The 16,501-nt window shown below is 36.9% G+C and overlaps 1 protein-coding gene across 1 annotated transcript; it reads right to left on the bottom strand.

The window, feature by feature from the left end:
- Positions 1–201: 201 nt before the first annotated feature.
- Positions 202–16,501, bottom strand: LOC147404146 (PH, RCC1 and FYVE domains-containing protein 1-like). Its single transcript, XM_086439991.1, has 9 exons — positions 15,964–16,501; positions 7,133–7,219; positions 5,074–5,163; positions 4,812–4,898; positions 4,583–4,702; positions 1,996–4,104; positions 1,765–1,911; positions 733–1,277; positions 202–608 (listed from the first exon to the last, which is right to left on the bottom strand). Exons 1-9 carry the CDS (start codon positions 16,009–16,011, stop codon positions 440–442), a joined length of 3,402 nt encoding a protein of 1,133 aa, XP_086296117.1. The 5' UTR covers positions 16,012–16,501; the 3' UTR covers positions 202–439.

Genomic DNA, 16,501 nt, shown 5'->3' with positions numbered 1-16,501 from the left:
GAAATTTTTCTGACAAGTGGTATCTAAGTTTGTTTGCCAGACATCATGCTTTAGGATTCTCCATGCACACAATGGGTTTAAAAGCAAGGTCTTTGAGGATGAGAGAGAATCTGTCAAACAATGGCAGGTAAAATCATCAAAAGATTTGTATACTAGAGAGGAATAAAGCACTAAAGAAAAAGACTTCTTTCGACTACCATATTTCTCATAATTGATGATTTTATATACACTACAATACAACAGGTAAGTAGGAGAAGGGCAAGGATACCCACAGAAATAAAATGAGAGAACAAAGATAAATTTAAAAAAAAAAAAAACATTTAAAAATAGAAAAGAAAAACAAATTCTTTTTGAAATGGGGATTCCGGCAAGGCCTTCGAAACCATCACCAAGATTTTTACTCAAAATCGTCTCACAAGTAGATTCCTCTTTTTTACTGTTAGAGTTGGGGAGGTAGTGAGACTGCTGTTGCTTCTGTTCGAGGTGCAGACTGTCCCGAAGCCCCTGATGATGACTTGTCTGATACCCGGATGTTATACTTCTCATAAACCTTCTCACGGTTCTCGGCCCACCAAGTTTCTGCTTGGTGCTCCCCAAATCTTCTCCGACTGCAGACACATATTACTTAATTAGAATTTTAGTAAACTTCTCCGACTACAGCACAGAAATTCTGCCTTGTTTGAAAAAATAATAACATAAAGATAAATGATTATCAGAACCTTGAATGGGTACCTGAAGCGCACTCGCTTAAGATCTCTAGTTCCATCCCGGAGGGCCACAAGAGTTATATAAACACTGGGTTCATACTGTTCAATCCATTCAGCCTCAACTTGACTACTATTATCTTCCATCGAAGGAATCCTTGGTGTATTACCATTCTCACCATTTTGTAAAGGATCAGGTTCCATACCATCGGCAGACTCTGGTCTATTGCTCCTACCTGTGTACACTCCTCCATTATCATCCCGCAATCCCATATCAGCTTGATCATTCCTCCCTTCGGAAGTTGGATATTGGTTTTGTAGGTGGCTATTAATTTCGTTGGTTCCAGCAATGTCAAGATGAGTTTGGGCTGGAGTTCCATTTGTTGTACTAGTGTTGTTCCTCGTGGGAGAAGCCAATTGAGGGCTGTTGAATGCATCGGACCTCAGATGACATTCTCCATTTGAATCAGAGTGATAAACACCATTGGACTCCAAGCCATTTGGTAGGTACAGTGGCCTCATGTTGTCATTCTCATAGGCCCCGGGAGGTAGCTTCTGAGCCATGTCTTTGAGCTGAACAAGCATCAAAAGAAAAGCATAGTACTCAGTGGCAGAATATGATTATCAAATATTTTTCCAGAGAACAAATTTGCTTCCTCAAGGTAAGCCAGAAGTAAAATTTAGAATAACAAAAAATTGTTGACCAGTAATATGTAAGTTCTACGGAACACCAACAATAGAAGAAAATATGGATAATGTTCCATCACAGTTAAAGAACATGGATATTAACATCCAAATTTACTTGTCCGTAGAAGAGACTACTCACAGTTGACTGTCATTATAGTCACCCCCCTATATTAACCAATGTAACTGATATCTTTTTTCCTTTTTTTCAATCGATGTATAACTGTTAAAGTAAAAGCGTTGGTGTGAAATGTAAGGGAGCTCAAAATCATTAATTCCATATTAAGCAAAACAAGAACAATTATACTCTTTAACTTTCATTAAACTCCAAGCATAACCAAACAATAATAAAAAAGTTCATATATCAGCGAAGTACCTGTGAAGTTAGTGATTTTATAACTTCTTTTGCAGCATTAGACTTAGCAGATTCCTCTGCAGCCAAAGCCACAGCTTCTTGAGCTTTCAAAGTAGATTTCTGAAGCTCAAATTCTTGAAGTTCACATCGTTGTTTCAGGCTCTCAACCTAAACCAAGCCCAAGGTAAGGAGACGTATTTGTTCATAGGTGATCCTCAAGTAAACAAGAGTAAGGAGAGGCTTTCTAAGTACCTGGACACGCAACTTCTGCACTTCTTGATTCAAGAGTTCATTTGTCTTCTTCAGACTATCTGCAATACTTTTGGAGAAAGAAAGGCCTGATGTTGTAGGAAAAGGTGTGGCAGAACGTGGTGGACTAGATTTCCTCGAGAAAGGTGACACAGCCCTGGAACTGATACCGGACTGACCTATTGATGTTATAACTGCTTTGGGTATTGTTTGGCACACATCAACAGCATTAGACAAGGAGGTATCTTTTAGTTGTAACAATGGGAGTGCTTGAGAAGAACGAACAAAGTTATCGGCCTTCTTTCCTTGTTTAGCAGCTTTGCTATCCAACTGCTTAATCAAATCCAAATTACTAGGCAATGCAGACTTAGATAATCTAATATCAGCCTTGTCTAACTTGTCTTTATTTTCACCAGAAAGACGAGGAATGGCGTTCCTCCTTTTATTATTACCAACAGATTCTGACACCTTGTTTAGTTTAACATAACAGGAATCACACACACGATATGGCTTGCTAGGATTAGGAGCCATTGCTGCTCTAAAAGCTTTTCTTGAACTACATGAATGACAGTGGACAAGTCCACAGTTGTAGCAATTGTGCTTCTTTCGTGTAAATCCAAAGGCCTGTCTACATGCCGAGCACTGAGCCTGCTCTGCACCAGATACCCATTTGTGAAGACATATAGCTGCTGTGAAGTTCGAGCCGCAAGCAATATATTTAACATGTCTATCCTTCAATGCTTCTACCAATGTTGGTGTTTTTCGATTTTCAACATCTCCATGGCCCAATCTTCCATTAGCCCCCTTTCCCCAAGTGTAGACCTCGTTCCTAGAGGTTAGCACTGCGACGTGGTAAGCACCACAAGTAATGTCTTCAACAGATTCACCCGTAAGACTTTCTTCAACCAAACAAGGTAGCTTTCCATCACAATGGGGATTGCCAAGTTGACCGTAAACAGTACTACTTCCCATTGTAAAAACATGCCCAGATGTCGTCAAGCCAACTGTTAGACTATGCCCACAAGCGATCTTGTGAAAATTGAATTCAATAAGTGAGGGCACGCATGTGGGTTTCAGTCTTGGTTCCTTGTCTCCGTGGCCAAGACGATTCTTGTCGCCATCACCCCAAGTAAACAATTTTCCCGACGAAATACTCGCACTAGTCTGGCCCACGATAACCTCCACTGCAGCGGCGGTGTGCCACACTCCACATGCAACTGCAATTGTCTTCAATCCCATCAGAGATTCTACTTCTCTTGGATATGCAATACTCTCCTTGTTTCCATGGCCCAAGACACCAAATGTTCCATCACCAAATGTGAACAACTGACCCGTTGAAGTTATCAAGGCTGTATGCCACGGACCACAAGCAACTGAAACAACTTGAAGTCCTTCCAATGGACCTGAAACTCTCTTGGGTATCCAATGACTAACATCAGTACCATGACCTAGAAGCCCAGCATTATGCGTTCCATCCCCCCATGTATATAGTTCACCAGCTATGGTAACAGCACAAGTATGGAATTCTCCACATGATACAAAATCAACATTAGAGACTGCCAAAGATTCAACAAAACGAGGTTGAATAACATCTCTCCCAACTCCATGGCCAAGCCGCCCTCCAGATTCTTCACCCCACGTAAAAACTTCTCCTTGTCTCGTGACTAGTGCAGCATGCCTGACACCACAAGCAATGTGATTAACATCCAAAACTACATTAGACTCTAATGGTTTAGGAAGAAGCACATCAACTCTCGAGCTCGAAGGATTAACGTATTTATCAGCTCCAACGCCTGCGTTATCACATATAATCTCACCCCATATATACACATCGCCTAGAGCATCAAAATCATCCTGTGCAGAACCATGACTAGAAGTGCTTGGAGCACTTGAAACACTAACTCGGAAAACATCTGAAGAGGATCCTTTTACTTGCATGTTTCTCCTTTCTATTGCTACATGTGATCTTTCTGAACTCGCCGAACTCTCGGAAGGGTAACTTGTGGGCAAAGTATTTGTGGTGAGACTGATAGAAGTTTCGGGGGAGCTAATATCATGTGTGGCACTAGCAGAACTATCACTTGGACTATTTGATGTCAAATCTCTACAGCCCTGAAACATATGAACCATGAAAACATACAATTGAAATGAGAACAAATACGTTACATCACCTACAAAAATTACTGAATTTTATAAAATCTTTAACAAATGAAGGTATTTTGACCACCTCAATATTTTCTAATAAATCAATCCAGATAAATAAGCAATTTAGGTCACAGTGAAAAAGGATTGCGTTAGCACAATCCAGTGTTTTGCGGAGATAAGAAAATGAAATGCTTCTTATGTTATTTTACACAGATGAACATCTACCAACTTTTAAAAAAGGACCAATTAGAAGCCAGATTGGCTTATATGTTGCATAAAGAGGCCACGAGGCTGAGCCATTTCGCTCAGCTACACTAGGACCAGATGAAATACTAAAGTAGTTAAGGATGTTGATTATTTGGTACGCAAGAAAATTTACAACTAGAGGACGCGACATTTATTTGGAAAAAAAAAAAAGAATTGTTTCTAGGTTAAAAAAAATTACATCGAAGTAGAGCCCTCCATCACTCCATCCATCAATTTTTGAACGCCCACATTGACCTGAAGATACTAATGCTTTGAGGCCTGCAATCCACACCTCTGCCTCAAATTTGTCCTTACAAATCTAAGAATCGACAACATATTACATTGGCATTAGTAATAACTAGTAAGCATAAAACTCGAGAGACCCAAATGCATAATTATAAATCAAATATAATAATGATCATACAAACCAGATCAAGGGACCGTTTTCCATCGTTGTAGATAAGTGAAAAAGACAAGTAGTCCTTCTCAGGCCGCAAGTATCGTTGGAAAACAGGCTGACAAATTACCAAAAAAAAACACACATCGAGTAAATTTACCAGCCAGGAGCTACTGAACTAGTGCTAGTTCTTCTTTTTTTTTTTTTTTTTTTTTTGGTTTTACCACAAAGCATAGTCCAAACATTACCATCAAGGATTAAATAATAGAAAATGATCATAGAGAAAATCTCACAGTTCTTTGTCCAGGAATAATTTTTGAGACAGAAGCTAACTTTAATGTTCTTTCACCACCAGTTGACAACCAGATCAAGGATGATTCATCCTGTGAATTCACATAAAACACATTAATCAATAGGCATATGGAAATGAATGTTTACAATGTGATTAATGAAATTCGATAGACCAGTGACCAAGATTAAGAATTCTTAGGAAGATATTCTTGAATACAATAGGGATTTCTTTGAAGGTGCAAGCTTAGCTAAGCTGGTAAGGCATGTATAGTGTTGATTACACGACCTGGGTTCAAAATCCTTTGAACCCATCTTTATGCTGACCACTAACCCTTGCTTGCATAGCAGGACAAAAAAATGGATAAGGGAATTCTCTTCATCATCCCTTTTCAAACTCAAATGTCACTTATTAATTAAAAATGCACTATATGCTTAGTCAACATGGTTAACCCTGAGATGTTTAAGGAAATTTTGTCAGTCATGATATTTCAGCAGTACAATTCACAAGCTTCCTTATTTTCAGCATTTGCTGCTAAACATGACATTCTACGGAGATCAAACTTGCATCCTACCAATTAAATTAGGCTAATCTCTAATGCCTCTCACCCAATGATAGGTAAAGGAAATTTATAAAGATGAAAAAGGAGGTCGACCAGAAACCATGAACAGAGGACATCACCGACCAGCAACTATGACGAATGTTCTGCTAATAGATGGGAGATCATCTTTAAAGAAAACCTACAGTAACTAGATTTTTTTTTCTTTCCAACATTCCATCCATGCTTGAGAGTTGGTCTGCACTTGGTCTCGGTTTTTTAGCATTCAAGAGGAAATTGTGTAGTCCTATCCTTGGTTTAAAATCTCATTTCGAGTCGATGCTTCAGTTTTAGGAAAACCAAAACAATACCGAAACATTTGACATATTCGAAACATTACATTAACCTTTTAAACGAAGTCTTTTAGAGAAGACTGTGGTCAAGGGGTATATAATAAGTATGAAAACATAGGGTTTCTTAAATATTTAAGAAAATATGAGATTTTTTATCGAAAAATACCTAAGTCTTCAAGAGAAGGCTAAAGTCTAGGGCTTTTCATAGTGAAAAAACAGCTTTGTAGCCCTCGTCTTTATTCAAAAGAGAGAAAAAAAAACACTGAAGAAAGAAGAAGAGGAGGAGGAAGTTTCACTTACCTGATCCAGCGATGCAAATCTCTCTCTCTCCTTCTCCTTCTCTGATTTTCCCAGAAAAATAATACTCCTTCCTTCTTTGATTTTCTCAGAAAAAGGTCTGAAACTTTGAATATTTCGGTTTCAAGCATGTTTCGTCCCAGGATTTGGAAAAACCGAAATGTTTCATACGAAACATTACGATACAAACTGAGATTTTGAACCATGGTCTTATCCCCTCACCTATATGTTGGGGCATTTTGAAGGAAAGGAATGCTCCGATATATTTGATTATAGGGAGTGCTCAAATCATGAGAACTTCATCTCCATCTTGGGTTGCATTATTTTGGTGTAAAACTTTTGAGGAATCAAAGGGGGCTTTCTTTGATGTCTTGTACCCTATTCCTCGGTTTGGTCATCTCGCCGTAGCCTTTCCTTTTTAATAAAAGTTACATTTATCCAAAAAATGAAGTCTAGAGAGTTGAGTACATGTAAATTATACGAGACATTTGTCTACCAAATTCAGAATTTATGCAATATTCCAATGAAAAATTAGTCAACAATGTGCATTAGGTGAGATAATGAAATATTGTTCTTTTCGTCTTTAGTCACTTTTGGTGCCAAACTCTACTATCTCTTCAATTAAGGTTGTGCCTGGTTTGAAGGAGCTCTAAGTGGCAAACAACAAGGAAGTAATCAAGACAATCATCACATCTTTCTCAGCCAAGAGAGAGAGAGAGAGAGTATTGTGGTCCATCCAAACAGGCCCTAAGTATGATATCTAGGGAATTCATCCATTTATTCAACATAATAAAGAAAAAAAGAAAAGAAAAAAGATGGAACATAATTACAATAAAGCACATTCCCTAAAAGCAGATATTAAGTATCGAACATACATTAGAAAGTCTGAATGGGCAAAATTTGGGCTTCCCTTTGCGGCCATACTTGAGCAATTGAGCACCTTTCTTCAACGCAATTAATGCCTGGACAAGTAAAAGAGTCAAATAGGCAAAGTATTTTGATGGAGAAAAATAAATAGTACAAAATAGAAAACCTATAAGCTAAGTTATGTTGGAAAGCAAAAGGAGTAATAGTAGTGGACCTTGAACATTATTCACCATTAAAACGGCTATACTAGTGGTTATGAGGTGTCTATTATTTGCAACTTTTTAATATTTTAATATTAAATCTGATATCCAATATACTTTTTTTTTTTTGGTGGGGTTAGTGGTTAAAGTTAACATTAGTATAAGAAGGAGTTCAAAGGGTTTGAACCTAAGACCTTGGGAACAACCTCCACAAGGTGTTACCACTTAGCTAAATGGGCATATAGTTTGTTTTAAATATTCACTTATAAGCATTGTTTTAAATGTACTAGCTCATGAGGTATATGCATTGAGGGGCTAGACCAAGATTCTGGCTTCAATATTCCTAGAAATACAAGAGGCTCACGTGTCACTCTATCGATGCCTAAGCCTTAGGGAGTGAGCGGCTAGGTGAGGTTTAATGTCACAGCCCCTTTTTGCAACTTGGGATTTTTCACATCATAGTGGCGAGAGAATTCGGTTTTGGGACAAGTGGTGTAGAAGCTTTCCATTATCCATTCAATTCCCAAGGCTTTATGCGTTTTCTTTGAAAAAGGAAAATCAGAGTACTGGTATTTTGAACTCTAGTACTGGGACTACTTGGGATTTGGGTTTTAGAAGAGATTTTAATGATTGGGAGATTCAGGACTTGGCAAAATTAACCTTTAAACTAGACCAGTCTTAAGTGGAGGGGTCAGGGCTTGATAAGAGGGTATAGACTTGCACGAAGAACAAAAACTTTTCGGTAAGGTCATTCAAGAATTCCTTAACTCTACAAGGCCTATCTTTCTTTCATGTGGGCCCTATTTGGGGTCGCAAAGTCCCTTCAAAGGTGTCGTTCTTCACTTGGTTGGTGGCATCTGGTAAGATTCTAACTTTTGATAACCTCATGATAAGGGGTTTTGTAGGCACAAATATTTGTCCTTTGTGTATGGGGAGTGAGGAATCTATTTCTCACATTTTGTTACATTGTCCACTCATGTGTGAGATTTGAAGTCATTTCTTGAATCTATTTAATTGTGTGTGGGTGTTCCCAAATTTGGTTTTGTCTCTCTTTCAAAAACGTATGGAATTGAGAAGAAGAATGAGCAAATAAACTCTAAGAATACTCAGGAAATCCAAAGTTATAGGCATGGTGAGAATAATGAGTTGGTGGTGGTTGCCCCCTTGGAGATAACAAGGAGTTTAATCAGACAAAGAGTGGACAAGGTGTTAGTCAGGTTCGAGAAGAGGTAGGTTAGTCTTGTCAGTTTAGGGTCTTTGTTAGGTGTCCAATGTTGCTCAAAGTTTTATCTTGGAATGTCAGGGGATTGGGTGATAGGAGAAAAAGGGCAACAGTGAAAACTTTTATTAGAAATAAAAATCCTCTCATTGTTACGCTTCAGAAATCGAAATTAGCTAATTGTGATGAGAAGATCATTAAGGAAATTCGGGGGAAAAACATTGATTGGATAGCACTTCCTACTTTAGGTTCGACCGGCGGGATTCTTCTAATGTGGAATAAAGAATGGATCTAAGTGACAAACAATTTAGTAGGAGCCTTCTGGATTTATATTTTGTGCAGGAAAAGGGATGAAGATTTTCAATAGGTGTTTTTCGAGATTTATGGCCCAACCATCAATAGGGAGAGAATGCAATTTTAGGATGAACTGGGAGATGTTGTGGGATATTGGGAGAAACCTTGGGCCCTGAGTGGGGATTTTAATGTCACCAGATTTACACATGAGAAGAATAGGGTTTCGAACATATCTAAGGGGATGAGAAATTTCAATGACTTTATAGGTAGACACCGCTTAATGGATTTCCCTCTCCTGAGTAGACGATTCACGTGGTCTAATAACCAAGATAACTCTAGGATGTCCAGATTAGACAGGTTTCTAGTTGATAATGCGTGGGAGGAAAAGTTTCAAAATGTGATTCATTCAGCCAACCCTAGCCCAGTCTCTGATCATACTCCTATCTTTCTAGAATCAGGTCACCCTAGACAACACCTTCCTTTCAGATTTGAAAACATGTGGCTGGTTCAACCCAACTTCTTAAATCTCGTCAAGAATTGGTGGAATGAGTGCCCTTCTATAGGAAACCCGGGTTGTGTGTTCAAAAAGAAGCTCAAATTCTCGATAAACAAGTTGAAGACATGGAATAAAGAGGTTTTGGGGAGAATCGATGTGAAAAAAATGAGATTTTGACAGATATTGAAACCTTGGACAAAAAGGAGGAAGAAAGAAATTTGCACTTGGATGAAAGAAGTAAAATAATGGAGTTGAAATTGGAATTCCAAAGAGTGGCGTTTATGGAGGAGATAAGTTGAGAACAAGTCAAATGGTTGAAAGAAAGGGATAAACACAAATTTTTTTCACAAAGTTGCCAATTTCCATAGAAGTAATCGACTTGATAAAGTCTACATCAAAGAAATCATGGTGGTAGGAGAAGAGAAAATTAGGGAAGGGGTGATGAGCTTTTACAAATATCTGTACTAGGAAAATGAACCCTTAAGACCGCGGGCGAATAATCTACATTTCAAATCTTTGAACCAGGAGGAGAGGGTGTGGTTGGAAAGACAAATAGGGGAAGAAGAGGTTAGATCAGTTTTTTTTTTTCGATGAATGGGGATAAGGCACCGGGGCCGGATGGATTTAATATGGAATTCTTCAGACATTGTTGGGATATCGTCTCGAAAGACTTCATAGAAGTCATTAGGGAGTTGTAAGATAAGAAATTCCTGGATTATAGCCTTAACATCACTTTTGTGGCCTTGATCCCCAAGCAAGCCGGGGTGGATAAGCTAGGAAATTTCAGACCCATTAGCTTGGTTAGCTCGGTGTACAAGATTATATCCAAAGTACTAGCGTCGCAGTTGAAAACAGTACTCCCTAGTCTTATCGATGATGAGCAAGGGGCTTTCATTAGAGGGAGAAATTCTAGATGGAGTTTTAATGGCCAACGAGTGTCTTGACTCTAGGATTAAGAACAATAAAGAAGGGATGATAGGGAAAATTGATTTACAAAAGGCTTATGATCATATTAGTTGAGACTTCTTAGAGTATATGATGGGTAGGATGGGTTTTAGAACGATGTGGATCAGTTGGATAATGAAATGTGTTACAACAGTGTCTTATTCGATTCTCGTCAACGAGAATCCAACTGATTTTTTTAGAGATTCGAGAGAGTTGAGGCAAGGGGACCCATTATCTCCTTTCTTTTTTCTTATTATAGTTGAAGCCTTGGGTAAATTGTTTAGAAGAACAGTCAATTTGGGTAAGCTTTCGGGGTTTAGGGTGAAGGACAGACCACTGATTTCTCACCTACAATTTGCGGACGATACACTAATTTTTTTGGAGCATTCGAGGGACCAGGTGAGGGTGCTGCGCGTTTTATTGTGATGTTTTAAGGCTATGTCAGGATCACATATTAATCTGCAAAAGAGTAAACTTTTCGGGATAGGAGAGGTGAATGATATTCATTTGATGGCCACAACTTTGGGCTGTGGGTATGATACCCTGCTCACGTCTTATTTATGCTTACCGTTGGGAGCACCCTACAATAGTATCAAAATTTGGAATGGTGTAATTGAGAGATTGGAGAAAAGGTTGAGCACATGGAAGGTCAATAATCTGTCGAAAGGAGGGAAAGTAACTTTGGTTAAAAGCACCTTAACGATTATCTCGATTTACCTTTTCTTTTTGTTCACACTTCTGAGGTTCGTCGAAATCAGATTGGAAAGGCTCGTGAAGAATTTTTTGTGGAACGACAAGAGCGGCAGGAGGAAGTATCATTTGGTCAGATGGAAGGTGATTTGCATGCCCAAGAAGTACAGGGGACTGGGCATAAGGAGCTTAGATTAGCTAATAGAGCGCTTCTAAGAAAATGGCTTTGGAAATTCGGAAAGAAAAAATGGTAGTTTGTGGAGGAAGGTGATTATGGCTAAGTACGGGAAGAGGAGGCTAGGCTAGTATAGCAGCGAGTCTAAAGACTCGTACGGGTGTTGTGTCTGGAAAGGGGTTCTAAAAGTAAGCGAGGATTTCGAAAAAAAGATTAAGTTCAAAGCAGATTTGGGGGACAAAATCAGATTTTGGGAAGATAGTTGGTGCGGCACATCGCCTCTGACAACTCAATTTCCGTCTTTGTACGCCTGTTCTATTAAGAAGAATCGCTCAATCCAGCAATGTTTGATTCGCAACGAGTCCAATCCTACTTGGGATTTGGGATTCAGGAAAAATTTTAATGATTGGGAGCTAACTGACGTTACATTTTTTCTTAATCTCCTGCACATGTTTCATCTCAACGAAAGCAAACAGGATAGGTGGGAATGGTCAAGGACTAAGGATTTGAGATTCTCTGTTAGGTCCTTCCATAAGTGACTCATTCCTTCGGCAGAACGATCCATCTTGCGATCCATTATTTGATCCAAGTCAATTCCCTCTAAAATCTCCTTTTTTTGTTTGGTTGACTTCCCTCGGAAGGATTCTTACGATGGATAATTTGATTACTCGGGGTTAGATCACTCCCAATTGTTGTCCCCTTTGTTTGAAGGAAGGGAAATCTATTGATCATATTTTAATTCATTACCCTTTTTCTTATAATATTTGATCAACTTTCCTTGGTCTATTCCGTATTAATTGGGTCTTCTTTAGTAAGTTCTCCTCGTTGTTAGAAGAATAGACCAATAATGCTTTTCACACCAGAAAACGTCTCCTATGGACTATGCTACCCTCAGCTATTACTTGGAGGGTTTGGAACGAGAGAAATAACAAGGTGTTCAATAGCAAGATTAGAAGCTCTCATGTAGGTTTCTAGGAGATCTTGGGCTTTTTATACCTTTGGTCAAATCAGAACATAGAGTTCGCAGGGATTACTTTTGATGACTTTGTTTTTAGATGGAACTATTTATGTAACCACTGATGTTCTAGTTTTCCTTTACTTTGTTGCTCTTTGTGAGGCTTTCTCAGCCTCCTTGTAATTTGTTTACCTTTTTTTCAATATATTATACTTATCAAAAAGAAAAAAAGTGGAACCATAATGTGTTCGTGGATGAAAAGAGGTGCCTTTAGTCAATTACCCCTTTTGTTGTGATGGGTAACCAGACGACAAAGAAACAATAGAGTTTTCAATGGGGTGTTTTTTGATCACTTTGTATTTAGATGGGATTCATTGTGCGAAAATTAGTACCGTAGGTGACCAAAGTTTGTAACTTAACGCTTGCAATTTGACTGGTTATCTCAACCAATATGATTTGCTTTTAATATAATTGTTTTACTAATCAAAAAAAATTTCACATCATCAAATTATGAGAAAGCTAGAAAGTTCTAAAAGGGTCCAAAATACTTCATAAGATGGTAAAAAATATAGAATATTATTTATCAAAAAAATGAAAAAAAAATAAAACATTCTTGACAAGTCTAGAATATTTTTTTTTCGATTTCTCTCTTGTACAATAACAATTATATCTAGTCTTGTATATCATTAGAATGTTCTAGTGTAAGGATGTAATCTTAGACTAAATAACTCTAGATGTATCTTATGAAGATTTTAAAAAATATATTTAATAATGAAGGTCTTAAAAGCGTCAAGCCCAAATTTATATAGGAAAATTCCTCGTTCATAATCATCCCCTCTAAGATCACCCAAGCTTGGATAAGTAAAATTTCCAAAAGTTCAAAAAACTAAGTGTGTGAGTTTTCCCTCGTGTGTGCGAGTGTAATGTCAAAAAAAAAACAAAAAAGTTGACTGAGTCAACCATTGTTAACTCAAGTCAAGTTGACCTAGTCAAGCTTTGGTCAACCAGTTTTGACTAAGTAAAACTGACCAAAGTCTATATACCTAAAAGATTCTAATAAAGTTATATATTTTGTTAAATATGTAGATATTTATTTATTTTTATTTATACGGGGTGAAGTTTTGATGTCTAACTTTTACATAAAAAACTTTGGGTATATAAGTAAACCTTATAACAAAATAAGTTTAAAATCCAAACCCATGATCCTTCTCATTAGAGAAATCTGATGTTTGTGTTTCATCTTCTTCCCATTCACTAAGAGAAAGGAAGGAAGGTAAGGAAAGGAAGCTACTGATTTGAGGTAAGCCCTTACATTTTTATAATAACTTAGGCTTTTCTTCAAGATCTTTCAAATTAAAGAGTAGTGAATTGATTGTCAAAATATACACATGTATTTCATTAATTTTTTTTTTTAATGTCTTATATGTGTTTTAGTTGTTAAAAAGAATGCACAGTATTAGATATGTGTTACATATATTTAGAATTAGAAGTTGCTAATTTTTTTCATATGTATTACATATGTTTTTTAATTTTTATTTATTAAAGCTTCTTGTTTTTCTGTACTCCACGTATTTTTGTACATATTTTATACATGTTTCATATGTATTTGGTACATACTAAAAAGAAAATTCAATAACTATACAAGTGGTTTTCACATACAACTTACATATTTTGTACATACTTTATATGTGCTCTAGTAGTTCTAAATACATGTATAGTGTGTTTTCATTTCTTTATAAACTTGTTATTTTGTTTTTATTTTATATATTTTAAACATATTTTAATATTTCAAATACATGTATAGAATCTTATTTACAAATTTTAACTTGCTGATTTTTACATATTGTTATTTTCAAATTAAAAAATTGGGTAAGAAAAGTATTTTATTTAAAATAAAATATGAGAATGAGTTCTCAATTGATTGTCGTGTTTTTCAAATACCTAATTGGTGAGATGCTGCGGCGTATGTCATGTAAGACACGAAGGAGAGATGCTTCGGCTGATGGTCATGTAAGACAAGAAAGAAAGAAAAGGAAAAGAGAGATGATGTTTTACATTTAAGCGTGGATTGGGTGTTTAAGACATATGCATGTCTTACTTTCAATACATTTTGAAAAGAAAATAAGTACCTATATGTAATATTTTAGTGATTTATTAAAGAGATTGTGAAAACCTATAAAAAATAACGTGTTGTGACATTTCCTGAACGATGCATTATTCTAGGATAACAGTTGCGTTGTTTGAGTTATTATGTATTATAGGATACATAAGAACATAACATCACAACAAAAATCCGGGAGTTTTCTTTATATCTTTAATAGAGAACAAAATGCAAATAGTTGTATAATTAATAGAGATTATTAAGGATCACATACATGCTAGATTGTCATAGATGAAGATGGTTAGTTAATGATAATTAATAGTCTAAAATAGTCAAGAAAGAGAGACCTACTTGATTTTACCCGTTTCTTGAAGCCTTTGTCAATAGTCAACCTGAGCTAGAAAACAGTTACCCAAATGTGGTAGAGACTGGCCATAGAATTAGGAACTAACGGTGGGGTTTCACACTGGTTAAGTATTGGAATAATAGTATCTTGACTGACATGTTCACATCAGTCGTGACCCTCAACTCTTTATTATAGTACTCTATTACTTGATGTTATATTAAGAATAGTTGTGTTTTAGATTTTTAATTGGGTTTCAATTTCCTACTAGGTTTTATGATATCAATATTCAATTATTTTCAATTATGTGTTGAACATCAAACATGCATGTTTAAAGTACATGTAGGATGTTATTCCCTTACTAGGTAACTTCCTTGTTACTCACCCCTATTACAACACAAATTTCAAGCATACCTGGTTTAGATGATCTTTCAGAGGAAGCTCAGGTCCAGGGCTACATAGATGATCGATCCAAACTTCCGAGGGAGGATCATGGGTATTATTATTGAGTTATTGAACAAGAGTTAGGTTTAAAAGTCTTCCAATGTTGTTTTCTCTTGTTTCTGTGACACATTATGTGCCGTTACTATGATATGTAAATATGTCTAAGTGGGTTGTGTTTTGTTGAACAATAATCAGGTATGAAATTTATTATGATATTTAAGTATCATGTGTGTCCTATATATGATTATCATATTATGGGTTAAATATCATGCCTCTGGAATCAACTTGGGAATCATGGGGTTTTGGGTTGAGTTTTTGGGGCGTGACAATGTGCGTGTGTGTGTGTGTGTGTTTGGGGGGGGGATGCTTAGTAAGTTTGGGTAACTCTTATGATAGTTTGAGCTATAGGTGATTTAAGCTACAGCAAAGGGATTAGCTTGAGTGCCGCTCGGACACTACTCGATGAGGGGTTAGGTCCATGACATTAAGTTGACTTCTACAGGCATATATGTATGGGCTGAAAAAAAATTCTTCTCCTCCCTCCCTAACACCCCCCCCCCTCCCCCAACACACACATCTCTAGTCTCATAATTCAACTACAAAACGTGACGACAGGGCTTCTCAGTAACCAACTCAAATGTTTAAATTATAAAAGTTTTAAGTCCCACAAACAAACTACAGTGAAAATTGAAGGTTTTAGATCAACAATCAGAACTAAAACCCATAAAAATTCATGTAAATTGTTCAACAAAGTGAACTAATTCTCGAAAAGTTTAAACCCCTCAACAATTCTTGCATCGCTTATCAGTTCTCATAAAATTTTAGCACTTTACAATATAAGACCCGCTTTCAAAATAAAACTAACTAACAAAATAAAAAATTCAAACAAAGAAATAAAAATCAAGAAAAAACATTTAAAATTTAAAAAAAAAAAAACAATTTTTCAACAATTAAGAAGAAAATAACACAAAATAAACCTGCTCGATGTCTCGCTCAGCATTCCCGTAGCTAACAAGATCTGCCATTCCATGTGAAAAACTTTCCAATTAAACACCACCCGCATCGATAGTTCAAGTGTTCCGATCACCATAGATGACACACTTGAGTGTGAACTACCATCAATGTTCAGCCACAGAAACCCCCTCTGTTCTTCCCCAAAATTAATCTTACAAGAATCTCTCAATAACCCTAGAAATCTGCAGCTTCGGAGATCTGCAAATCTCTCGTAATCTTAAATCCAAATCGAAACCCTAAAATCTCCACTAAAATTATAAGTCTTCAAGAGCTTCGAGAGTCGTGTTTAGAAGTCAAGAAACAGTTCAGATTCTTCGGAAAGAAGTTCAAACTTCAAAGATACAGAAAAGCGGTTTTGTTGGAGATGAAAAGCGGTTTTCGGACATTGAAACCGGCTTTGTTACCACTTACCGTACGTCTCCGTCTTCGAAAAACCAGGCGAAGAGAGAGAGAAAGAGAGGAGAGAGGAAGTGAGTTAGAGAGAAAGAGAGAGTTGGATTT

This window comes from Akebia trifoliata, chromosome 4 (assembly GCF_017979445.1).
Source record: "Akebia trifoliata isolate Shusen 1 chromosome 4, ASM1797944v1, whole genome shotgun sequence".
NCBI lineage: Eukaryota > Viridiplantae > Streptophyta > Magnoliopsida > Ranunculales > Lardizabalaceae > Akebia > Akebia trifoliata.
This window is presented reverse-complemented; position numbering and strand designations above follow the sequence as displayed.

What these genes read in the sequence shown, in the direction of transcription:
- LOC147404146 (XM_086439991.1), bottom strand. Translation starts at nt 16,011, where the DNA reads ATGGCAGATCTTGTTAGCTACGGGAATGCTGAGCGAGACATCGAGCAG. An exon ending in CTGAGCGAGACATCGAGCAG is followed by an intron (nt 7,220 to 15,963) that starts GTTTATTTTGTG and finishes TTACTTGTCCAG; the next exon opens with GCATTAATTGCGTTGAAGAA. An exon ending in TTATTCCTGGACAAAGAACT is followed by an intron (nt 4,899 to 5,073) that starts GTGAGATTTTCT and finishes GTAATTTGTCAG; the next exon opens with CCTGTTTTCCAACGATACTT.